Here is a 26,647-nt window from a genome sequence, read left to right as displayed (position 1 = left end):
TTTTAAAAGTTTTACTGATTCTCAAATCATCCTGCATAGCAATAGTCATTCCCATCAATGTGAATGTTGATTTTAATAAACAAACTATTCTTTTAAATGTTTTTACATTTTCGTCCCCTCGCCAGGCTGTTCCAGTGAATATTCTTTGTGTGATTAATCCCTCATGACCTCCTTGTTTTTAGGCTTTATTTTCTTTTATTGAAGGATTGATGAGCACAAAATTATTTTGACCTTTTGGTGAGCTTCTGCCAGTAAGAAATACAAATCACAAATTACATGCTACTTATTTATATTTCTTTTTTTTTTTTCAGTTCACATATTATAGTGACATTCTAACATTGGGCAACAAAATAAGAATTAGGCTTTGGGGTTTCGATATAAGTCAAACTCAGCTCTTTGACCTAATATTTCTTCTCTTTTTTCTTTACCCTCTGGGCCTAATTTCTCTGTGTTTACATTGTATGCAAGTATGTTTCTCATTAGTGTTTATTTACTATCACAGGAATCACTTTGAACCCTTCTTATACAAGTGGAAATGGTTTTCTCAAAATAAACCCAGATCACATTGGGTTTTATCGTGTAAATTATGAAGTACCAACTTGGGACCTGATAGCTACCAGTCTTAACACCAACCCCAAGGTAAGAGTAACAATGACTATGAGTTGTTTTATTTCCGTTCTAAGAACAGCATCTTAACACTTTAAGTATCACGTTTCTTACCTCTTTTTCTTCGTCTCCCCAGAACTTTTCCTCCGCTGATCGTGCAAGTCTTATTGATGATGCTTTTGCCTTGGCAAGGTGGGTTTTGGAATGAGATTAGATCATTTAAAATACCGTGAATTTTGTCTTAATTTTTCAAAATGAATTAGAACAAAAGTTAACAATTAATTTTAGTTTAAAATATCCAATGCCACTATGTATAAAATTATTCTTTGACTCTTTTTTTAAAATTCATATGAACCTCATAGGCAGAATACCAATAGTGCCCTTAACATACACACAAAAACTCACCCACCTTGTTGATTCTGAGTAGAGTTTGTCTGTATCAGAGTCCTTGAGCTAATTAGGAATGAAGTTTGCAAATGCTTAAAAGTACACCTTCCTAATTTGATTTAGGAAAAAGATAAACAATGTGTTTTGTAAACTCAATTCTGTGAGTGGAAGCACATTGTAAGATTTTTATGGCTGGAGTCATCACATACCATTCAGGTCATAGGAGTAAGAGGAATGAGACATGGTGTGTTAGGATTGTGCAGAATTAAAATACCATTAGAAAACTTGACTTTTTTTCATGGCCTAAAAGCGACCTACACTTAAAAAAATAATTAACATAGACTGGGGGGATGGGGTAGTAACTCTAGGGTTTAATTTTTTTTTTCAGGTAGTCTAACATCAGTAATTCAATAGGTATTTGTTGAATTTGTGGCACTTCTGTGGGAGCTAGGAACACAGCTGACTTTTTTGCTGGCCATGTAGTGGCTTCATGCTAAATACAAGTTAGGTACCAAGAATGAGACACAACTCCAGTGCGTACTCAGCAAATTGTAAAAATGCACCCACCATTGATTAGTGGCAACAAGGAAGCATTTAGAAAAGCTCTTCTGAATTTGTAATGTAGCATCCCTTTTAGGTAATAAACACTATGATTCACTTTAGTGAATCTCCAAGTTTAATTTCCTGGGTATATAACAAATTAATTATAGTAGTCTCCCCCTATTTATGGTTTTGCTTTTCTTAGTTTGAGTTACTTGAGGTCAACTGGAGTCTGACACATAACTTTTATTACAGTATATTATAATTACTCTATTTTATTATTAGTTATTGTTGTTAATCTCTTACTGTGCCTAATTTATAAATTAAATTTGATCACAGGTATGCATGTATTGGAATATATATATGTGTATATATGAATATATATATGTATTGAAATATATACACATACATATATATGTATCCAATACATGCATACATGCATATATGCGTGCATATATATATATATATATATATATATATATATATATATATATATATACATATATATATGGGGTTTGGTACTCTCCACAGTTTTCAGGCATCCACTGGAAGTCTTGGAATGTGTCCCCTGTGGAGAAGGGGAAATGATATTGTATTTTCATTATATTACAGTATGTCAGTCACTTATTTAATAAATACTCATTGAGTGTCTACTCTGTACCAGCCACTGTGTAGACATAGGAAATTATAATAGAACCATTAGAAATTGTCTTCAGGAAAACTCTCTTGTGAATATATAATAACCTTTTCCAAAGCTTAGCATCTTTGCTGTTAAAAATTACACAGAACTGTGATACCTTTATAGCTTAAATCCCATCACAGCACAGTGCACACAGTTCTTTTTGCTTTAAGGAGTGAAAGCCACTTGAACAGCTCTCTCTGAGGAACCGTGTATAAAGTGAATAACTCACACAAGTGAAAGACTTTCTTACATTTGCTCAGCTCCTTCGCCATAGCCCCATAAAATTTTGAAGAGCTGCAGAAAGAAAGTGAAACAAATTTGAAAACCCCAAAATTTGAAGAATCACACAAAAATCAATCCAGAAAAGACCTGAAATATAACCTAAGCTATTGAGCTATCGTCCAATTTCCTTTTGCAACACATGAGCAAAGCAGGACTCCGAGAGGAACACACTCCACCAGTTTTAGTTAGCGACGGGTCCAGACCAGTCTGAAACCTTAGGAGGAAGAAAAGGAGAAATGTTTAGTGAAATAGGGAAGTGTCCGTGGGAGGACTAGAATTTACACAGTTCTGCTCAGGTGGAACTCAGGTGTTCAAAAAGAAGTGTAACTACAAGATATCATGTTGCATAAGTAGGACCAAAAGGGTGCATCTAAAAGTAAATGTATTCTTGATTCCGTTGTCCCACATTTAAGGAGCTAGGACTCTTATTACCCTGGATGGAATATCCAGCCAGACACATTTGTTAAGATAATGTGTGAAAATTCACCCTGTCACTTTGAGTCAGTCCCCCAAAGAAGCTCAGTTTGATTCTATGCCCAGCCCAAGGAAATCATCAAAGTTGTCAACTTCAAAGTTTCTCCCAGCCCCCAACTTGGGCCAGCATCAGGCCAAGCTACCTGCAAGGGGAACAAGGTGCTTGATTTCCTCTCCATTTCCCTGTGTGGAACATCTGCTTCTCACCTGTTATGCTGCCTCTGGTCCGTCCAGCCTCAAAGCAAGGAGAGCAGGTGAAAGGAGGAAACTCTTGACGTGCTGTCTACTTTTGCTCCTCTCTGCACCTTGGAGATGTTTAACACTGATTCTTCTTGTGTGGTATTTTCATGGGTTTTTGCTGCTCATACCCATTTCATGGCCAAGGGTGTTTCTCCTGCAGTTATCTTGAGGGGCAAGTGACTACCTCTGACCCACTTCTGGTCCATAGCAGGTATTCGTGTATCCTTTTCCCTGACAAAGTCTGAAACGACAGGTCACTCCATTGTCCCACTACTTCAGTCTGAGGTCATAGTACTAGCCAAACACGACCCCTTATTCTTTAGATTTCTCAGGGTAGGGAGTTAGACATCAGGCCACTGTACCTCCGAGATCCAGGATACGCCTGTAAAATTCTTCAAGTGGTCCCATTAAAGGCCCCTTTCTTAAGTTTGATGTGAGGGGACAACCTCACAGTAGTCTGACAGCACTCCCACAGCCCTCTTCTAAAATGTCACTCTCTCCCACTTAGCTATTCCAACCTCTTTACTAGGATGGTGGTGGCTTATTAGCTAAGGGTCACAAAACCTGTTTCTGACTATGTTAGCTCCAATTTTGTGGGCTGCATCTTAATTTGGAGGGTAGGCCAAAGATCCGAGTTTTGGGCCCTTGCCAAAACTGAGGCAGAAAAAAACTCTTTGTTGTACACCTGTTATGGTAGATTTTATCCTTTTCAATAGCTTATTTTGTGCTCTGCAGCCCACTGTGTGCTAAAGCCAGGAGAGGGGTCAAGACTAACATAAGGGAAAGGAGAGGTGACTAACAGGTCCATGGCAGGAGCAGGAGTTTCTGGGTGAGGGAGGAATGGCACAGAGGTTGGCTTAAAAGCACACCTAAGCTAATGATACAAACAGAATTCCGGCCAAGTTTAAAGGATCAGTGGCTCCATTGATATGTAAGTAGAGGGCCAGGTTAGCAAATAAAGACCACCAGGGGAGCGTCAGCCATGCCGAGATGACCAGTTTTACCATTTTATAGGTGTTTGCAGCGGTAACCAGAGGACAGCACAGAACTGGATAAGCAACTGTCATGCCTCCTCATGGACAGTCCTTTGTAAATAATAGGGAGACGTAGGCAAATGGGGAAAGGTAAAAAGGGGTCTGACTGTTTTAAGCCAGAAATCTGAATTTCAGTGGCACGTTAATGTTGAGACCAGATACATGGGAACTTTCCAAAGCTCTCCACACCACCTGACGGCTTTGCTGGACATGAGCACGTGGGGTCAGTTCCATCCACCCGGGTACCTCTCTCAATTGTTCTAATGTCCCCTTCCAGAGCCATGTTTAACAAGACACTATGCTTAACCCAGACCTCTCTGAGAAGGACCTTGCAGTCATACCCAGGGAAGCAAAAACAAACCTCTGTTGCAGGATTCCTGAAACAGTTCTCCTGGGTGTCTCGGCCCAGGACAGGAGAACTCGAATTCCCTCAGAGGACCCCGTTGTCCTCTTCTTCTCCATTGAGTTTGGGGGGAACTTTTCTTTAAGTTATAGCCTCCATTCTCTCTACACAATGAATTATAAGAAAATTCTATGAGTTGAGTCCTTTAGGCTGGGTTCTCATTGTATAAATGGAAGATTTTGGAATAAAGAAAATTCTCAATGAAGTCTGGCTTTCAGAACTGCTGTTTGCCATGGATTTAAAAAGAAATGAAGCTTGAGACTCAAAGTTGAATAAGGATGCTGTCTTAGGTGGAGTTCCCTAGAAGCAGAGTCTGAAATGGGAGGTTTTGTACATGTAGTTATTGACAGAATACTCTCCTGAGGTAGAGAGTACGCAAACCAGGTTGGAATGGGGAGGAAGAGCTGAGCAAAGACATGGTCTGATCTGGAGCCAGGCTTTGTCAGATTCTACTAGGAAGCTATGAATTGTGCCACAGAGTAGGATCTACTACAAGAACCCAGGATGGCTTGCTGCATTCCTGAATCAGATGATTGATTAATGGTCAGGAGTAAGGGTTGTATAACCTCTTAGGCAAGATAGATGTTTCTGGCCTTCAGAAGGTGGCAACTGTGAGCCAACACAGAGCTGTAAAGAGATATGGGTGGGGCACTATAGAAGTCTCTGTTCTAAAAAACCAGTTCTTCACATGTGGTCCCAGCAGTATCAGCATTGGCTAGTAACTTGTGAGGAATGCAAATACTTAGGCCTTACTCCAGACCCACTGAATCAGAAATTCTGGGAATGAGACCCAAGAGTATGATTTAACTGGCTTTCCAGTACTGCTGATACAGACTTAAATTTGGGAATCATGGTTCTAAATGGTAACGTTTTTCCTCTGAGGTATCAAATACCACTGATCCCATGGGTAGGAGCTGCAGAGTAACATGGCTTGTGGGAAATGAAAAGTACGTTATCTTAATTATCAAAATATTATCTCCTGTAATATCAAGCATCAAAAATTCACTCCCATTCCAGTGTTCTGGCCATATGACTCAGACTTTAAGAAAATAAGGGATACCAAAGTGGAACTATTGCATAGCTATCATCAAGTGTGTTGGAAAAATAAGACACCAGAAGAAGACATTGATTTTTCAACATTTGAATACATAGCACTCAGTCAGGGCCTCTAACCTTTGGGTCATCAGATTTATGGTGCCCAAATAACCAACTCTTCTGGTCCTAGGAACCAAGACCCTTCTAATCTTTTCACCTCCCAGAGGTATGCAGCCCACTTGATTTCTGACCAAATTATCTGCCATTCTTTCTAAAATTTCACTAACCTCTTTGCTAATTTGATCCTTAGAGCAACAACTATTCTGCAGCGTTATCCTAAAAAAAAACACTGATTGGATGTAATTGTTGCTCTATCCTTCTGGAAAAACAGAGAATGATTAAAATTAGCAAATTATCAAGTTTCAGATGTCAACACAGCGTTCTACAGTTTTTTACTTAACACATATTCTCAACAAAACACTCCATTTCTCAATATTATTTATACTTTTATTAAAAGGAGGCCAAACACTCCAAAATGTAACTCCTCAATCAGATCAGGAACTGAGACAATAAGAGAAATCAGCTCCTTGAACTGAAAAGAAAACTCTGTATCATATCTCATTACTAAAAATCATATGATGCCGAAGATTTTTATTCTTATCTATCTCTCCAATACTAGTTCATCCTCTAATCAAACTCTTAGGGAGAAGTCAAAATATAATTACATCATTCTTTATTCACAAAATGACCTCAAACATAATAGCACTTAATGCTTCAGTGTTACCAATTCAATAATTTAAAATGTATTTTTAATGGAAACTTACAAATATAATTGAGAAAAATAAGATTTTCATCAAATTCTTCCTAAAACCTAGGCTACAAATTGAAGCATGACAGATTTCTAAGAATATGATTTCAAAAGATTCTAGAGTTCTCTCTAAGGAGGAAGAAATGGGATTCTTTAAACTTTGAAGTGCCAATAGTAGCTTCAAATTTTCTGGTGGAACAAGGTTTATGTTTATTTATTTTATTGGGAAATGAATAAAACAGGAGATGTTTTATGGGAATATAAGTTCACTTGGAATGTTTTAAGTATTCATGAATTGTACTGTTATTCATGCTTCTTCATTTCAAATGCAAATAATTTCATTCAGATACATTAATAATGATGTATTTGTCTATTGTAATTAGTTTATAAACCTAACATTTAAAAGTTTCTATTCATCAATATTAATCACATAACTTTTGTTATATCTCAAATTTTGCCACAGATTTTTCAAATGTACATCTTAATGTTCTTTCTTTCCATTTACTATTAAATGTTTGAAAGTGTAATATATCATTGTGAACAAAACTATTTGCTTAAGCTTCAAAAAATACATACATTTCTAAATTGTGTAATTGAAGGATTCTCATTAACATTGAAATCTGTAATCCCCATATTAATTCTTTCAGTTAAATGGAAGGTAATTAATCTTTTTAATTAACTGTGGTTTGTTTTTCCTTTCTTAGAGCTCAACTTCTGGATTATAAGGTGGCTCTGAACTTGACCAAGTATCTCAAAAAGGAAGAGGATTTTTTACCATGGCAGAGAGCCATTTCAGCTGTAACCTATATTATTAGCATGTTTGAAGATGATAAAGAGCTATACCCTATGATTGAGGTAACGTTAATGGTATATTGTATGAAAGTAAATGTTTAGTTATTAGCAGAATAGGAAAATTTCTGAGAGAAGGAGCTCCTGGGAGATAAAACATATCTTCCCTGCCAAGTGAAGTCAAAGGAAAGTACAATGACTTGACTAGTCGAAGCAAAGAGGTACTATTTTTTCCATTTTCATTTTATTTTAAATTGTATTTTATTCATTATGCTATTACAGTTGTTCCAATTTTTCCTCCTTCACCCTACTCCACCCAGCACTCCCCACTCCCTCAGGCAATCCCCACATTCATGCCCATGGGTCATGTGTATAGATTCTTTGGCTACTCCATTCCCTATGCTGTACTTTACATCCCCATGGATATTCTGTAACTACCTATTTGTACTTCTTAATTCCCTCACCTCTTCACCCATTCCCCATAACCCCCACCCATCTAGCAACGATCAAAATGCTCTCTGTATCCATAATTCTGTCTCTGTTCTTATTGTTCGCTTAGTTTCTTTCTTAGATTCAATTGTTGGTAGAATGTATTTGCCATTTCATTGTTCATAGTTTTAATCTTTTTCTTGAATGAGTCCATTTAACATTTCATGTAATAATGGTTGGTGATGATGAACTCTTTTAGTTTTTTTTGTCTGTGAAGCTCTTTATCTGTGCTTTGATCTGTACCCAGCAAAATGACAGTTTTGCTGGGTAGAACAATCTTGGCTGTGTGTCCCTGCTTTTCATGACTTTGACTGTTTCTTGCCAATCCCTTCCAGCCTGAAAGTTGCTTTTGAGAAATCAGTTGACAGTCCTATGGGAATTCCCCTGTAGGTAACTAATTGCTAAGATTCTTTCTTTATCTTTAACTGTTCACATTTCAATTATGATGTGTCTTAGAGTGGGTGTCTTTGCATCCATCTTGTTTGGGACTCTGTACTTCCTGGACTTGCATGTCTATTCCCTTCACCAAATTAGGGAAATTTTCTTTCATTATTTTTTCAAATAGATTTCCCATTTCTTGTTCTTTCTCTTCTCCTTCTGGTACCCCTGTGATACGAATGTTGGAAGGCTTGAAGTTGTGCCAGAGGCTGCTTACACTGTCACCATTTTTTTGGATTCTTTTTTCTTCTGGTCAGTTGTTTTGGGCTTCCTTATGTGCCAAATCATTGATTTGATTCTTAGCCTCATCCACTCTACTGTTTCTTCCCTGTGAATTGTTCTTTCCTTCAATCATTATATTCTTCTGTTCTGACTGGATCTTTTGTTGCTGTTCGGGTCCTCACTAAGTTCCTTGAGCATCCTTATAACCAGTGTTTTGAACTCTGCATCTGATCGATTGCTTATCTCCATTTTGTTTAGTTCTTTTTCTGGAGTTTTGTTCTGTTCTTTCATTTGGTTCATGTTTCTATGTATTTGGTAGAGCTGCTATGACTTCCTGTGTTGGTGCCATGGCCTAATGTAATAGGTGTCCTGTAGGGTCCAGTGGAACAGAAGCCTCTCCTATCACCCAAGCTGGGTACTTGAGGTGTACCCTTCATATGGGCTGAGGACACACTCCTCTTGTAGTTGAGCCTTGATTGCTGTTGGCAGGTCAATGGGAGGGACTTACCCAGGCCAGTCAGCTGCAAGGACTGGCTGTGACCACTGACCACCAACCTCTGACCTCTGTGTAGGATCAGCTGTGCAGGGGCAGGGTGGTGGTGCTCTCATATGGTCTTAGCTGTCTAGTGGGTGGGCAGGCTCAGTGGTTTCCAGGGTGGTGCAGGCCAAGGTCAGCCCCGACTTGTGTTCTGCCTGGGGCCACCCTGCCTGAGCTATAAAGCAATCTGAGATGGCTGCTACTTGTGCTGTGCTTGGAGATCACAGGTGAAGCCAAGCTGTGAGTCTAAGGTGACTGCTGCTAGTGTCCATCCTGGGGCCACTTAGCAATAGGTACTTGGGCTGGAGGTTGCTGAGGACAGCTGTTTCTTGTTTGAGAGGATTTAGGAAGTTGTGAAACATGAGCCAAGACCAGTCATTCATATGGAAAAGCAGCTTGGGTGGGCAGGTAAGTTGGGTGGAATGAGTCTTTGGGGATCTCCAGAGTAGGGAAAACAGTGTTAGCCAGGTTGATGGAGTATCAGATATGGTACCAACCTGCTGGCTCTGTGGCACTGTTTGGTGAGTGTTCAGAAAAGGGACGATGATCTCTGCCTGCCTTTTTGTCTGGGAGAAAGCTGTTTCCCAGCTCATGCCATGATGCCAGATACTTCAGTTTCTCCCTGTATGCCATGGCAGCCTTTCAAGATGCTACCCCATGCTGGATCTCAGAGGGAATGAGTCTAAGTCCATGTGTGGGTTCTTAAGAGGAACTGCTTGGGACTCCAGAATTTTCTTCCACCAACTCAATCCTCACTTTTTTTGCAGCCAGTAGTTATGGAAACTTTACTTTCTGGCACTGGAACCCTGGGCTGGGGGGCCTGGTATGAGGCTGAGACTCCTCACTCCCAAGATATCTCTCCCAAATGTTTATCCATTACACATGGATGTGAGACCACTCTGTTCTGTATCTCCACCCCTCCTACCAGCCTGGATAGATACAGTATCTCTTATTCCAGAGTTGTCAAACTTCCATTCAACTCAGTTTCTGATGGTGCTGAATGATGGTTTTTCTATATTTTAGTTGTAATTTTGATGTGGTTGTGTGAGAAGGTGAGCTGTGTTTACCTATGCTACCATCTTGACCAGAAGTCTGCTATTTATTTTTTCACCATGAAATGTATCAACATTTCTGGTTCAATATACCACTTAAAGGCATATTTTAGTGTTATAAGAATTACAATAATTAATATTTATTTAAAATAGGCTACATTTTGCCCCGACTGGTGTGGCTCTGTTGGTTGGGCATCATCTTGCAAAGCAAAAGGTCACTGGTTGTGTTCTGTTCAGGGCATCTGACTGGGTTGCAGGTTTGGTCCCCAGCTGGGGTGCATATGAGAGGCAACCAGTCACTTCCTCTCTCACATTGCTCTTTCTCTCCCTCTCTTTCTCTCTTTCTTCTCCTCTCTATAAAAAATAAATAACACCTTTTTTTAAATAGGCAACATTTTAAGTCATAGATACTAAGTTAATCTATTTTTTAATGAATTCTTCTAGGTCAAAATGAATTTATTCTTTCCAAAACATAACATGATATTTCCTTGTTATTACTAAGTTATTTTACATTTAGATTTTATTATAAGATATTCTAAATACTTTGCTTTATGATTTCTGTAGCACTTTGGTAAAACACTTTTGTAATTTTAAACAAATTCTGGATTAGAATTGCTGTCTCTTCCACTTGGTAAATGAAAGAACTTAGACAAATGGTTTAATATTGTGAGTCTTAATTTCCTTTGTACAGTAAGAATGTCAGCACTTGGCTGCCTATGCTAATGGGACAGTTAAAGTTATATAATATAAACATCCTTTGTAAATCCAAAGGCAAAATACAGATATTGAAATAACATTATTATTTCATCAATACTTGAGCAAACTTCTCAGTGCAGCAAGTATGTCAAGTGTTATTCTGTTTCCTATAAGTGTTAAGTAAGAAGTGGAAACTAAAAGGGGCTTACCCAAAGTTTTATAAAACACCAGAGAATGCTCAGGATGTTTTCTTTGCACCCTGAAGTTCATAGCAGTACAATTTACAATAGCTAGATGCTGGAAGCAACCTAGATGCCCATCAGTAAATGAATGGATCAAAAAACTATGGTACATTTACATAATGGAATTCTATGCAGCAGAAAGAAAGAAGGAGCTCCTACCCTTTGCAACAGCCTGGATAGAACTGGAGAGCATTATGCTAAGCAAAACAAGCCAGGCAGTGAAAGACAAATACCATATGATCTCATCTTTAACAGGAACCTAAACAACAAAACAAAGAAACAAGGAAAATTGAGTCAAAGACACTGAAATAGAAGACAGGGTGACAGTGACCAGAGGAGAGAGAAGAGGGACTTTCAGGGGAGAATGGGAAGGGTTTACAGGAACAAATTTAAAGGACACATGGTCAAAAGCTAGGGGGAGGGTGGTAATGGGAGGGAAGGGGGGAGAGTTGGGTAGGTGGGCTGGAATGGGAGTAAAAGGGAGAAAACTGTATTTGAACAATGATTAAAATAAAAAAAAGATGTTCTTATTTTCAGGATTGAAGCAATATTACAATGTGATGAAAACTGAATACATCTCTTTCCTAATGACAGGCCCAAAGTTCTCTGAACTAGTAGGAGAAAAGGTTATTTTCTAGGGGGCTGTAGATTATAATAACTGAAAGACTATTGATAAATAATGAATGATTACTCATTGTTCGTGGTGCTTTTATTTCAGGAATACTTCCGAGATCAAGTAAAGCCAGTTGCAGATGTTCTGACATGGAATGATACTGGAGACCACCTCACAAGGTGATTTTTTACATTTTTAAAATAAATATCCATTCAGTATCTGTTTGTTTGTTTGTTCTAAATTGTGTTGAAAAGTGCATCAGGCCCACCTTTGTGTGTGTTTGTTTTCTAAGGTTGCTCCGTGCTTCTGTGCTGGGGCTCGCCTGCAAGTTGGGAGACAAAAAAGCCTTGGACAGTGCTTCCCAGTTATTTCAGCAGTGGCTCACTGGGACTGTAAGGTGACTGTTCACCATGTTTTCATTTCCAGAAGACTTTAAATTGTGAAACAAAACATTAAAATTTTTGAAACACTGTTTATTCTTCTAGGATTCCTGTAAATCTCAGGCTTCTGGTGTATCGGTATGGAATGCAGAACTCTGGCAATGAGACTTCATGGAACTACACTCTTGATCAGTACCAGAAGAGTTCATTAGCTCAAGAAAAAGAAAAACTGCTGTATGCATTAGCATCCGTGAGGAACATTACTCTGTTGTCAAGGTAGCTTGGAGCTTTTTCCCCCACTTCTATGAATGGTATTTGATGGTTTTTGTGTCACAGTCTCTTATAGATGCTATTAAAGTATAAGTTTCCAAGAAAATCTATTATAAATTTTTTTTTTCCTGTAAGAAACTATCTGTGTAACAGTAGCTTAAGAAGTAAATAAATGTAATCTCATATGAAAAAATTCAAAAGGTAGACAGTTTTCAGTTGTGAGCAGTGGTTCAATATTCATCCTGGACCTAGTCTCTTTTTCTTTCTGTTCTGTCATCCTCAACATGTTGGATGTCTCCTGACCTCTAGACTTCTAACCATTTTGTCTTCATACATGTACTCGTATGTTCAGTGGAAGCAGGACAGGAGCAAAAGAGCTCCTCCTCACAAGGCTATGTCTTTTATGTTAAGAGATCAGTTATCTCCACTTCCCCTCACAGTCCAGAAGTGGGTCACACTTGATCATTCTTGGTCATACTCTGGGTCTACCACCCAATCATTTGTGGATAAGGATGAACTTGAAGTGTTTGACTGGCTTGGATCAGTCACACTACCCTGGAGCCAGGATGGGAGTCTAGCTTTCCTAGGATCAAGGACAGCTTGATCCAGAGCAGGCGTCTGTCAGCAGAGGAGTGTCTGCCACAATATGTGTACACACACAAATGAAGTGTATTTACATTTCATTTAGAAGGTATAAAGGCTTCTTGAAGCTCATCTATGAATCTTCTACTCCACACCTATGCCGCAAGTCAACTAACTTCTGCCTTAACTCATTTTTTACTTAGTTGTGGTTTCTGAATTTTTTACTTTATTAATTTAACCAAATCTAATGTTATTTCTTGGTATAGGCATATAGATTGTGGAACTAAAATTGAACATGATATCTACCCCTGAAAAACTTAAGGGTTCATGAGAAAGGCAGAATGTAAATTATAAATTACAAATACAATAACCAGTTTGTAATGACTACCAGAAACTGTCTATACCTGACAGGGCCAGCAGTGCACCATCACCATCTTACTTCAGGTCTATATGTCAGTTCTCCTGCTCACTGCTCTAAGACAGCCTACCAAAAGCTTGAGCATCCTGACAGTCCACAGAACATCACATTGATCTATTATGTGGATGGCATTGTGCCAATTGTATCTGATGAGAAAATTAGCAAATACTTAGATGCCTTACTAGACTCTTGTGAACTGAAGGGTAAAAGGTAAATTGCACAAAAATTCAGGGGCCCACCACTTTAGTGCAGTTCCTGGAATTTCAGTGGATTACATCATGTTGAGATATTCCTTCCATATACAACTGTGGCACAAATTTAATAAAAATCTATTGGTTTGGTCTCTTCATCTATTGATTTGGACTTATTTGAATTATACTATAATTATAGCCAACTAATCCTACTACACAGGTTATGTTAGGAGATTTTTTCTTACAATCAATGAAAGAACAAATGAGACTTAACTGTTATCCCACAGAAATCAGAGCATAAATACTTTCCCTTGACTTACTGGCTTCTTTTTTATAGGTCAGTGGGATAATAGGTAAATGGGCAAAATGCTTCTATTCTATAGAATTATTTTTTATTTTTGTTATTTATTGGGGTGACATTGGTTAATAAAATTATGTAAGTTTCAAGTGTACAATTCTATGATACATCACACAAAGTCCAGTCATCTGCTGTCATTATATACTTGGCCCCTTTACCCTTTAAGTCTTCCTACCTCCTCCCCTTTGCCAACCACCACACTGTTGTCTGGGTCTATGAGTTTTTGTTTGTTTATTTGTTGCTTTCAGTTTTGTATGCCACATAGAAGTGAAATCATTATGATTCTCGGCTTTTCTTGTCTGACTTATTTTGCTTAGCATGATATTCTCAAGTTCCATCCATGTTGTCACAAAATAATTAATAGTAAAATTGTGTTTCTTTATTATTTTTAGTACTTTCAAAATAATTCCAGTTTTAATGTTTCTATAGTTTACATCTCACTAGCCCTCAAAATTATAGATTGCTTTTTAAAAAAAGTTAAATATTTTAGAAAGTTTTAAATTGTGTTTTATTATTTTTCATATTTAATTAACTTGGTTGGTTGGTGCCTCAAGAATTGAATTACAGGATTGAAAGCTTTGTTCTCTTGGAATTTAGCTAAGGATAAATGGACATTAAAAGTTCATGTTGAATTTTTGGCTTCTCTTAGGTATTTGGATTTGCTCAAGGACTCAAACGTCATTAAATCTCAGGATGTGTTTACAGTCATCCGATATATCTCATATAACAGCTATGGGAAGAACATGGCCTGGAACTGGATACAGAACAACTGGGAATATCTAGTCAACAGGTGGGATGATCAGATAATGGTTTGTTGTTCTCCTTGTTGGATACTGTCTGCAATTCTTTCTCTCTTTACTGTACTGTCTCTGACATTTATACAGTATCTGAAATGGCGTATTACCAGAGCTAAAGGGTCATGGTATTTTCCTTCCAGGGAAGCAGTGTACTAATTAATTTTCATCATAATTTATTTTTGGAAAGTATTCCACCTCATCTGTAGAATTCTGAGATCTGGAGAGATGCCTAAATCACATTACTTTTAGTTTGGTTAAAACAAGTTAATGTAGTTCTGCCTGTTGTGATAGTACCTAGCATAATGCCAGGAACATATTTAGTTCTCAATCAGCATTTAATGAAAACTAAATGGGAATTTTGAGACGTGGGTTCAAATTAGAGCCCTATATCTTACTAGGCTTATGTGAATGATAAATTTTATCTCTCTTGACCAGGTAGTTAAACTTCAGGTAATTTGAGACGTTCTTAAAAGGAATCTACACTTCCCAGGCAATAACTGTTTAAAAATGGAAAACAGCAAATTAACTAAAGAAATTCTTTCCCAATTTTTTAATTTCTTCAGCCCCCTACAAGTGAAATATTGCTATTTTTGGTCCTGATTCTCTAAATTTAATGCTTATTTTCCATTAAGAGGATATTTCTTTGACAGAGCAAAAAATAAAATCCCAAACAAATATGAAAACACTGACCAGAAGACCTTTACCAGCTGAAATCCCCACACCAAGAAATAGCCTCTGTTAGCCCCTCCTAGTCTCTTCTGTCTTCCCGCCAACACTGCCTGACTGACTGCCTTATCAGAAACATCAAATATGAAAACTTTTCTTTATATTCTTTTCTGCACTACAATTCACCAGAGTGTCATCATGTCAGTTCATATTTCCCATCCTTCTGGGATCTAGATTCAGTCTCCAACTCTCAACCAAGTTATCCTACATTGTTTTTGGTTTTTTTTTGCCTATTTGTGATAAGTTTTTGCCTCTTTTATTCTTGCAATGATCAATAGTAACTGCTCATCCATCTCTATGGAGACTGATGTACACGCACACGTACATGATACTCTGTTCATCTGTTTGTAATTGTTCAATGAAATGCTTGGTTTACAATTAATAAATCTGCTTATTCAGAACACATTATCTAGGGGTAACAGTTCATATTATGCAAGGTAATGCCTTTCATTTTGAAAGATATATGCCTAATGACAAATACCATGTATTTTGTTTTAATTCAAAAGACTGTGAAACTTTTATTGGTGTATGCTGCATGAAACCAATGTAGATGAAAAGCAAGGCTTACTTTTGAATTATTGTGAAAAGACAAATAAATGATGTTCATTTTGCAAACTGTTTATATAAGGCTTAAATAGCTCTGGTGTAATTTATTTCAAATAATTCATTTTTCCCTTTTAAAAATTAGTTCATTGTTATTCCTCTTAAAAATTAAGAAGTAGAAAAAACCAGTGCTATCTTGTCATAATAGTTATAAACATCTGGCCTTAAAATAAATCTATTAGACATAATACTGAATTTTTTTCAAGAAAAATGAATTGATAAAAAATTTCCAGTGCTAGTTCCAAAACCCTCACCCAAAGATTTTAGTATTTCTTCATAGTCTAGAAATCTAATTCTCATAAAGTATTATTTCAAAGAGCACAAACATAAAATTATGTAATAACCGCGTGATGGACACACACGCCCAAGATGCCCAATATTATTTATGACTAGTTTGAATAAATACAATTTTTCCATTAACATTGGATAGGACAAATTAAACAGAAATGAACCAAGCTTTATCCAAAATTTCCAAACTCTTGAACCTTTTCCAGATTTCAAGGTGAGTTGTTTTATTGCCTCCATTTCTAAACAATTTATTGTCATTCTACAAAAAAAAGTTGCTTTTTAATAAAGTTTTTGTCATGTGGTTTTTATGACAACTGATGGTCACATCTCTAAAGTCCTTTTCCAGTTTGAGACTTAACCACCAAGTTCCAAAGATACTTCAGAATTTTTTTTTTGCTTTTATTTATTCCACTAAACTCTTAGATAAAACTGTGAAGTTGGATGAACCCAATAAATCAATAACGTAGGGTGGTAAAGTTTGCCTTTAATTTACAACTCTAGCTGAAAAATTAAGTCTATGGAATATGACTGAGACCATTCAAACACTACCCCATTAACAAAATAATTTGAGAAACAGAAGTCTTGTGTGTGTCAAAATAATTTATTTTGAGAAACATAATACCTATGTAAATATTAAGTCTAAGAAGTTTATTTTCATATAAATTCAATAGAAATTTAAATAATGTTTTAAAAGTGATCAATATAATAGATGTATAACATATTTCTTTTTAAATGCTATCCTTTATTTGATACTGGTTTCTTGGGTATGAATGAATTTGTTCTTACAATTCTAGTATTTATACAGTTAGTTGTGTTTTTTTATTCAGTGTGTTCATTGCTATTTCCCAAATATATCCTTTAATTTTTAGTCTCTAAGAACAAAACAGAGGAGGAATATCACTGAAATTAAGAAGCTTACTGATAAAAAAGTGTTTTCTTACATGTAATTAGCAGACTTTCTTTTAATCTATAGACTATCATGATAGCAACTTAAGTGTAGTTAGTTTCTTTTAATTTTCATTTTCTTACTATGAGTTACTGTTTTGTACAAAATACAGGTAAGCAAAATTAAGGATATGAAAATCACCCATAATTCTATTTAGAAATAACCCCTGTTGTCACATTACTATTTTTCCCTTGAGTCTGTTTTTTTAGGAGAAATAATGTTTCCCTGTTTTCATGGATCTTAGAGTCTAGTGATAGAGACCAATATTAACTTAAGAGTCACACAAATTCTTGTATACTTAAAACTGTAATAATTACAAACAGAAGAGGTTCAGAGCACCCTGAAATAGTATAAAGGGGAAAGCAACCAAGTCAAGAGAAGTTGGAAGTCAAGGGCTTTCCTAAAGGAAGTGATGGTTATGTTGAATTCTGAAGGAAGGGCAGGAGTTAATTAATTGGGTGAACCAGAGTTGAAGCATTCCTGGCTGAATGCTTCTATCAGGAAAGAGGGAAGGTAAGTGTCCATCTTTGCAGGGTAATATTAAGATTTGAGCTTTTGTTCTAAGAGCAATAATTCACTAAAGGGTTATAAGTAAGAAAATGAAATGTTCAATTTTACTTTGAAAAGAAATTTCTAGTGCTGAGGCAAAGCACAGGCCTAGATGGAGGCCAGAGTGAATTTGGGGAAAGCAGTTGGAAAGATATTGCAGTAGCTTTGGCAAAGGATAATGGTAGATTAGACTATGGATATAATGATGAAGATGAAGACATAAGAACAACGTTTAGAATTGGGTGGTAGATTAGAAATAGGAGTCAAAGATAATGCCTAGATTTCTAGAAAAGATAAGATTTGCAGAAGGAGAATGCTGAATTCAGTTTGTTGTATGTAATGCTTTTGATTCTCTTTCAAGATATTAAAGTGAAAATTGTTTCAAGGAGGTTATAGTTCCTTGTCAAAGAACTCTTAAGAACCCTTGTCTTAAGAGTTACTTAAGGTTTGAGTAAACTGAAGACTGAAAAATACTTATTAGACTTGTTGGCATAAAAGCTATTGTAACTCTAGAAAAAGTTTTCCAGTGGAGTGGTGGGAGCAGCTCTCAAATTAAAACAGATGAAAGAGTCAGTGGTGAGGAGATAGAGACAAGAACTGTAGAGAAATATCTCAAAAAGTTTGGCTATAAATGGGGGAAGTGAGAGAAAGGAAACTGAGAGAGATGCCAGATGAAAGGTAAGATTTTTCTTTAACTCTGAGAAATAATTTTAGTATGTTTAACATATTTAAAAGCTAGTAAGAAAGACCCAGTGAAGAATGAGAGATTTAATATGAAAGATCTAATAGGCAGAAAAAATATTTTTAAAATAAAGTTTTTAAGAAAGTTGGGTAAAACAGGAACCACAGCACAGGTGATAGGAGGAAAATTGGTATATATGTATATTTGTAGGATAAAAGATATCGGAGTTACTATGTTTTTTTCTGTGAAGTAAAAGGCAAGATCGTCTTTTGGGGGAGGAAGGAAAAGGGGGAGTGTTCGGAGGTTGTAAGAGAGTGAAAACATTTGAAAAAGGCAATTTAAAAAGGAAGAAGAGGAGTTGGCCAGAACAATGTAGGAGGATTGTGAAGGTGGAGAGCTTATTGAAGATAGATATCCATGAATTTATAGTGAGATGTTGTGAGAAAAGTTGGGTGACCTCCCTTGATAGAACTTGGCCACTTGGTGCAAACACAGAGAAAATGCCTGTTAATTTCATCCAAATGCCTGGAGTTCTGCTAGATACAAACAATTAAAATATAAGGGAACAGTGACCAGTGTGGTTTAGTTGGTTGGGCATTGTTCTGCAAAGTGAAAGGTCACTGGTTAGATTCCCAGTCAGGACACATGCTTGGGTTGAAGGTTCAGTCCCCAGACAGGTCACATATGAGAGGCAACCAATAAGTGTTTCTCTCTCACATCAATGTTGCTCTCCCTCTCTTTCTACCTCCCTCCCCCTCTCTCTAAAAATAAATAAATAAAATCTTAAAATATATATATATAAGGGAGTTCAGGACTTAGGCAGAAATGTTACTGAAAATGGTAGACTGTGAAATCTAAACTATATAAGAAAAATAAGCAAAAGAAAAGGAAGAGCTGATGGTCCAGGAGAAAGTAGGAGTAGTGATGCCCAAAGGGCCAGAAATCCCCAAAGGGTCAGGTAAAGGGAAAAAGTGGTCTAATGGAAACCAAAAGATAAGTTGTGTCATGGAGGGTGTATAAACAAATCATTTTGGAGGAAGAGTATTTAAGGATGATCACAAGGTATGACAATGAGAATTGATGGCTGAAACTGAGTAAAGAAAATATCACTAGAATTGAGGAAGTCAAAAAATGAAGGAGCTAAGATGTTATATTGATCGTCCATGTGAATCTTGTAATTGCCCAGCATGATCGAATGGCTTGGGATTAGGTACCAAAGTATATCATAAATGAGGTGAGGAGGGATAACCTGAAGGAACATACATTTTTAACAATAATGAAAGAATAATGGTCTGGAAGCTGCAATGGGAAGCTCAGCACACCTATTCCATTTTTGGCCCAGTGCTACAAAGGGTGTGGGAAAAATAAACATTCCCCAAATGGGAAGTGGTATTCCCTGCAAAGGGATATCTCCAGAGAAACAGGCTGAGGCTTGAAGAGACTGGGGTGATATAGGAAGCTAAGACAGAGAGACAAAGTGGTACATATTATGGGAACAGTGTTGAGAATACATACCTCGGAGTCTTAGATTTTGGATAATGACTGATGACATTAAGTAAAGGGAAATTGCTTGCCTTAGACTTCTAAGATAAAAGATGAAAGACATGGTGGATTTAAATTCAATGATGTCTGGGATAAGAGTGAACATTGGACCTAGTATACTGAAGATCATGGTTAATTATTAGAACTTTTTGTCTTTTACACACTGATTTTCTCTTCATATTTCTTTTGCCAACTATTGATTCATTATTTTGCTAATTTCAGGTTTGCACATTTTCCCCTCTCACTAATTTAAAGGATTCTTTATATAGGGAAAATATTTGCTCTTTTTACATCAAAGTAATAAATTATGACTTTTAGTTTGATGGCATTTTTAGTATAAAACTTTAAAAAAAGTGTCTGCAACAAACTTTATCAGTTTTTATCTTTTTGGTTTCTGCTTCTACTATGTGATAATTATTAATGTAAAATTTCCCCTTCTATTTGTTTACTTCTTTATCTATTAATGTATTTTATTTTATCCTTCCCTAACATTTCAACAGTTCACATTTTTTTAAAATTATATTTTATTGACTATGTTAGCCCTGGTTGGTGTGGCTCAGTGGAGTGAGTGCCACACAAAGTATAAAGGAAATGTTTGCATCTAGAGAAAAGACTTAAAGTTCTGTGTGCTTATATTCTCTTTTACTCCCCTAAACTCCTCTTCAGGTACACACTCAATGACAGATACCTTGGCCGGATTGTCACAATAGCAGAGCCGTTCAACACTGAACTACAGCTCTGGGAGGTATGGAGACAGATTCCTCTGTAACTTGTCTGGGAAGGAACAAAATTAAACTTTTCTACAAAACAGAGATGGTATTCTTTTCTATTCAGATCAGAGGAATGAGAAAGAAATAATTCTTGTATCTAATTAAATGTACACCTATTTTTTTCTAAACTGAAAAAATATTGAATAAGCAAGAAACAGACAAAGTTTAGAATCTGAGAAAGGCAAGCTTTAGTGGTCTGCATGGGATCATTCAGCTTACCAACGAATGAACAGTAGGCCTTTCCTTTCCTGGTAATTGTTACCCTGGTATAAGTTGGCCCAAATGTGATTCCTTTCAAAATTCATGGTTTTGGAGTTTCAAAACTTAACACAAATCTTTTGTGCTTCAAACATCTCAGTTCCCTGAGGGAAAAATGTATATTAATGTTGGGCACATTGTATGAATTTTCAGTATCTGTTTATTAGATATTGGAGTGTCAACATTCCTCTGTGTGTTAAGAAACAAAATAATTGTTATTTTTTTAAATGGCAAACAGTTGTGTTTTACAGAAAGTTCTGGAGGAAATTGGGAGGATAGAACAAGTTTAACAAAGACTTTTTTATGAGTCCTTAATAAGTGAACTAAAAGTATATTAAAACGCCCTGACTCCTGCAGTGAAAGACTAAGCAAAGCCATCATGCCACAGACCAGATTTTCCAGGGACTGCCCTGAAACATGCACAGAAAATACAGAAATCAGCAGAAGCAGGAATGGGCATGCCAGCTGTTAGTTGCTGCCCTCCTTCCCCCCATATGTTAGAGTCTCTTGTGGCTTGATGCTCTGCCAGGCATCCAAAGCCATGGGTGATTGTGACTGTTCTGAGAGATGGGCTCAATATAAATGAGGGACCAAAAGATATATCTCAATGTTGTGTAGTGAACCTGAATTTCTGGTAAGAAGGAAACCAATCTTGTTTTGTAAATGCCATTCTTGAAGACGAATTGGGCTTTAAAATGACTTGCTTAATTATTTCCCTCTCTTTTACAGGTGGAGAGTTTTTTCAAAAAATATCCAGAAGCTGGAGCAGGAGAAAAATCTAGGGAGCAAGTGCTGGAAACAGTGAAAAACAATATTGAATGGGTAAAACAAAATAGAAAGAGTATAGCAGAATGGTTTGGGGATTTACCTAGGAATGGTTCAAATATTGTATTGTAATTTTGTGAATCTGTTGTTTCTACTATTAAGCATTTAGTGACCTGATATTCAAGCACTGTGGGGGGATCCTTATACACAGATTCTGCTTTTTCTGAGTATTATTTTTTTATGTTTTGCAAAGCTTTAAAATTGTTTATGAAAGAAGATACAAAAAAGGAGTTAATGTACTCAGGGATTTCTTCTAAGTGTACTTCATAGGAGATTCTTTTCAAAGTGAAGAGAATGTAATAGCCATTTAAATGTCTTTAAAAATCATTCTTTGTATCTCAAATCTGTGAAAATAGAACAATTTGGTCTTAGCTTTACATTTTCAGTACCAAAGAAACACCACTAATCTTTTCTCTTGATTGATTTTTAAAGTTGAATACCGGTACTTGAGGGACCAATATTACATCTTAATCTTTATTTTATTATTCAGAATTATACAGATCTAATACCATTTTATTCACATATGTCTTATTCCTTTAAATCCTACCAAAGTAACTGAGCTTAAATTTTACTCAAGGATTGCATGAATTAGCCAAAGAAATGGCTGACTGTTGCCTTTGCTCTTATAACATCAACAAGAGAACTCTCCTCTCCTTTTAAAAATAAATCTGAATGATTACTTTAAAAATATATATTGTTTTTCAGTGTCACTTTACTCTTGAATAATAACAACTGCAGTGTTCCCTGAATAATTTAGCACAATGCAACTCTGATTCAAGAACGCCACCTTTTTCATGCCTGGTACTCCATCAACCCGTTCCATTCCCTGCAAAGCTCCCTCAAATATGCTATGAAATTAGAGGAAAGATAGTGCTTAACTCTGCTCCATGGACTTTAGAGGAAAAAGGCTGAATAATTGGAAACTGGTCAGGAAGAAGCAAAGACTGATTATTCTATAACACTAAATGGAATTAAAATTTAGCTTCAACCTAACCTAGCAATCTAAGTGTGAAAATGAGGAAACACATGGATGTCTGCAGCATGACTCTGCATATCTGAGGCTATATCTTCTTATAGTAACTTTTATGCATTAACCCCTATCCTAATCCATACAGAATAGCACGGATCAAATTTAAATCCGTGACTTGATTAAAGACATCAGTTATATTTAATATGGTACTTGATGCCTAGTAGATCCACAATTTAAGCCCAATAAGTAGAAAAGATGGTAAATTACTATGTCCCAATCTTCTATCTTTAGAAAAATCTAAATTTATTTAGAACCTTCTGAAGTATAAAATCATTTAAGATTGGCTTGATAGTAATTGAAGCACATGAAAACAATCAAAGTTTTAGCATTGCCTTTATTTCCATAACAATGTGCCCTAATCAAGTCCTGTCAAACTTTGTAAACTTTCTTACTGCTGTCTCTCAGTGATCATTTTCTCAGCCTACATAGCTAAAGTGACAAATTTACATGTAGACTGGGAAGAAGTCAAAAGATAAAAACAAAGAAATTTCCAGACCTTAAACTTAAAAACTATTGTTTTAAATTACTTCAGAAGAAAAAGCACATTAACATTCTAAATCATCAGGACAACGACACTATGAACTTCAAATTCACCACAATCAAAACCAGCACTTGAAGTCTAGTATTGTTTCAAGTATACAAATAAGGAAGTAAGATGGCCTATTCTTCAGCTTTATGTAACAAATGTATTTTTAAAGGAAAAAATATACAATGGTAAGTAAAACAGATTTCAGCTTGTCTACAAGCCATTCTGTTTCCTTCTATTTTAAGCACTAAAATTGAGAAGGAACTGTTTAATCCCTTTACCCCACATGAAGAAGAGCTATGCAGGCTTTGCCATAACTAATTCACCAGCCCACCAGGCCTTCTTATTTTTTTGGTTAAATCCTCACCCAAGGATATGCTTGTTGATTTTAGAGAGGAAGGGGGAGAGACAGAGAGAGAGAGAGAGAGAGAAAGAACATCGGTGTGAGAGAGAAACATTGATCTGTTGCCTCCCTTACGCACCACAACCAGGATCAAACCTGCAACACTTTGGTGTACAGGATGGCGTTTTAACCAGCTGAGCCACCTGGCCAAGATAACAGTATCTGGTTTTTAAAAGACCGATGACCAATAAGCCTGTGCAAAGCACAACTTACTACTGTAGTGACTTGGTTTTGTCACAGTTTTCACAGGGGAAAATTTTGTATGTTGTTTTCAAAATTAAACCACAGTAAAACCGTCAACTTTTAAAACATAACTGGGCCTGGCTGGCATAGCTCAGTGGATTGAGCGTGGGCTGGGAACCAAAGTGTCCCAGGTTCGATTCCCAGCCAGGGTACATTCCTGGGTTGCAGGCCATAACCCCCAGCAACCGCACATTGATGTTTCTCTCTCTCTCTCTCTCTCTCTCTCTCTCTCCCCCCTCCCTCCCTTCCCTTTCTAAAAATAAATAAATAAAATCTTAAAAAAAAAACATAACTGGGAAAAAAAATCCATAAATTGGAAAATGACTGGCAAGGTCCCACAGCTAGAGGCAGAGCCAGTAGTACTGCCTTCCCTCCGGGCAGCCTATTCCTGTGTTTCAGATCGTGTCTGTGCACCCACTGAAATAGACTGGAAGTTTAAATAATGAACCAGGAATGTAAAAGTGACACGCAAGGAAGGCCTGGAAAGCAAAGGTATACAGCTGGGTTGAAGGCAATGGTATTCCTACAGTTTACTCTCCATGTTGTGAAGTATTAGTCCAAAAATAGACAAATAGGAGGTGGGAACAAAAATCTCGAACAGTAATTCTCAAAGGAGATTAGGGGTAAAGAGCGATAAAAGGAAGGGGGTAAAATTATCTATGGAGCTTCCCAAAACCTTGTTAAATAACAATAATATCAAACAATTTTTAAATTTGCCAGGTACTATTCTAAACACCAGCACTGCAAGTACATTGATTTTTACATTTAAACTTTACAAAAACCCCATGATGTGGTACCATTAATACCTATTTTATAGATGGAGAAACTGAGAGAAGTGAGAGAACTGGCCCAAGGCCATAAAAGTAGTAGCTGGCACCAGCCAGGATTTGAATTCAGGAAGTTCATCACCAGAACCTATGTTCTTAATGACTATGTCAGAGGAGAAACACACCTGTTAAAGTTAGGGTGATCTGGATTTGAATTACAGCTACTTGGCAGTCCAGAGCCCTTAATCTCTTTATTGTTCAGTTTCCGCATCTATAAAGTAGAGATAAAAGTGATAACTACCTCAACTTGAGTTGTGAGAATTAAATACAAAAATGTATGCAAAGGATGAACGTATGGGAAACAACTGTTCTGTAAACATTAGATAAGTTAAAATAAAAAACTAATGAAAGCCAACCTTAAAAACACCCTGAGTGGTCAAAACCATTTTAGTCACATAAGCAAAGCTCAATTTACCTTCGTTTTCAGGACTAACTTGACCTGGGTCATTTCTTGTTTATACCTCTGGAAATCATAAACTAAACAATGTGTTTCCCAAGGTTGACATGAGATAGCCACTAACCAATTCCCTATTGTGTAAGAATATTCTAGTATTATAACCAATCACTCTGAAAAACAAATAGACACTGCCTTCTCACTATATAAGCTACCTTATAACAATTTGCCTCTGAGCTTCATTTGTGTTTTGGTTAGAGTGCTCCCGGTCCATGAACTATTTTCCTGGTGTGTGCACAATAAATTTTTATTAATTACTACTTCAGTGGTTAATTGGTTTTACTTCAGCTGTTTCTAAATTTTTGACAGGTGCTATTACTGTAACTATTACGATATTTCCCAGGCCCCACTTAAGACACTAGTTTGGAAAAGATAGTACACTTGGTTCAGAAATAACCAAGCCTAGGCACTAAGGAGAGGCAATGTGTCAGACTATGTTATTGTTCACAAATCATCACTTCCCTCCCTGGGAGAAGATTTCATTATGTCACCCAATGAAGTCTAGCATGGGTTTGTGACGTGCTTTGGCTAGTGAAATGTGAGTGAAGGTGATGTGTGTTGATTTCAGGCAGAAGTGTTCAGAGCCAGCAGTGGTTTGCCATGTTCTACATTTTCCTTCTGCCACTAGATCCAGCAATGCTCACGACAGAGGCTGCTCACTTAGCCTGAATGTAGAATGAAAACAACATGGAGCAGAACTTCAGCAACACAGTGCACATGCATTGGGACTGAGAAGTACCCTTTGTTATTGTGACTCACTGAAATTTTGGGGTTGTCCATTACCTCAGCATAATCTAGCCTCACCTGTCTAATATGAACACCAAGCTAACATGGTGCCCTACCATAGTTATTTAGTTATTTATTTCCAGTCCTTACTCTTCCTCCTTCCCCTATCAGGGTTAGCAACTTTGCCCAATTATTTTTGTAAGACCTGCAAGCTAAAAATAGTTTTTACTTTTAAAATGGTTGAAAAATCAAAAGGAAAATAATAGTTCATAGCATGTGAAAATTATATGAAATTCAAATGTCAGTGTCCTTAAAATTTTGTTGGAACACAGCCACACGCATTCATTCATGTACGTGTTGATTCTGGCTAGTTTCCTGCTACAACGGTAGTGCTAAGTGGTTGCACTACCAATCTTAAGGTCCACACAGCTCAAAATATTTACTATCTGGGTCTTTTATAGAACAAGTGTGCCCACCCCTGCTGGATCTCATCTTTACTCCTTCCCTTTTGCATTAAATTCCCCTACCCCACCTGCTTCTTCCTCCATACTCTCAATACGGGTTTCTCGCTATTGACTTTTGGGGCCTGTGAATTCTTTGTTGTGGAGAGCAGTCCTACATGTGGTGCAGTGTTTAGCAGCATCCCTGGCCTCTCTATCCTCTAGTTGCCAGTGGCACCTCCC

At 36.9% G+C, this 26,647-nt stretch overlaps 1 protein-coding gene across 1 annotated transcript in view; it reads left to right on the top strand.

Annotated features, from left to right (window-relative positions):
• The window catches only part of LOC114492926 (glutamyl aminopeptidase), an 88,096-nt gene extending 65,658 nt beyond the window's left edge, over positions 1-22,438 (top strand). The window contains exons 12-20 of the mRNA XM_028507564.2: positions 503-639; positions 743-798; positions 7,196-7,346; positions 11,676-11,749; positions 11,863-11,967; positions 12,056-12,226; positions 14,419-14,559; positions 20,569-20,647; positions 21,660-22,438. Coding sequence (XP_028363365.1) covers positions 503-639; positions 743-798; positions 7,196-7,346; positions 11,676-11,749; positions 11,863-11,967; positions 12,056-12,226; positions 14,419-14,559; positions 20,569-20,647; positions 21,660-21,827 — 1,082 coding nt within the window. The 3' untranslated portion in view covers positions 21,828-22,438. The remainder of the gene's footprint in view (positions 1-502; positions 640-742; positions 799-7,195; positions 7,347-11,675; positions 11,750-11,862; positions 11,968-12,055; positions 12,227-14,418; positions 14,560-20,568; positions 20,648-21,659) is intronic.
• Positions 22,439-26,647: the final 4,209 nt, after the last annotated feature.

The sequence above is a fragment of the Phyllostomus discolor genome, chromosome 1 (genome assembly GCF_004126475.2).
Source record: "Phyllostomus discolor isolate MPI-MPIP mPhyDis1 chromosome 1, mPhyDis1.pri.v3, whole genome shotgun sequence".
In the NCBI taxonomy this organism is placed as follows: Eukaryota; Metazoa; Chordata; class Mammalia; order Chiroptera; family Phyllostomidae; genus Phyllostomus; species Phyllostomus discolor.
This window is presented reverse-complemented; position numbering and strand designations above follow the sequence as displayed.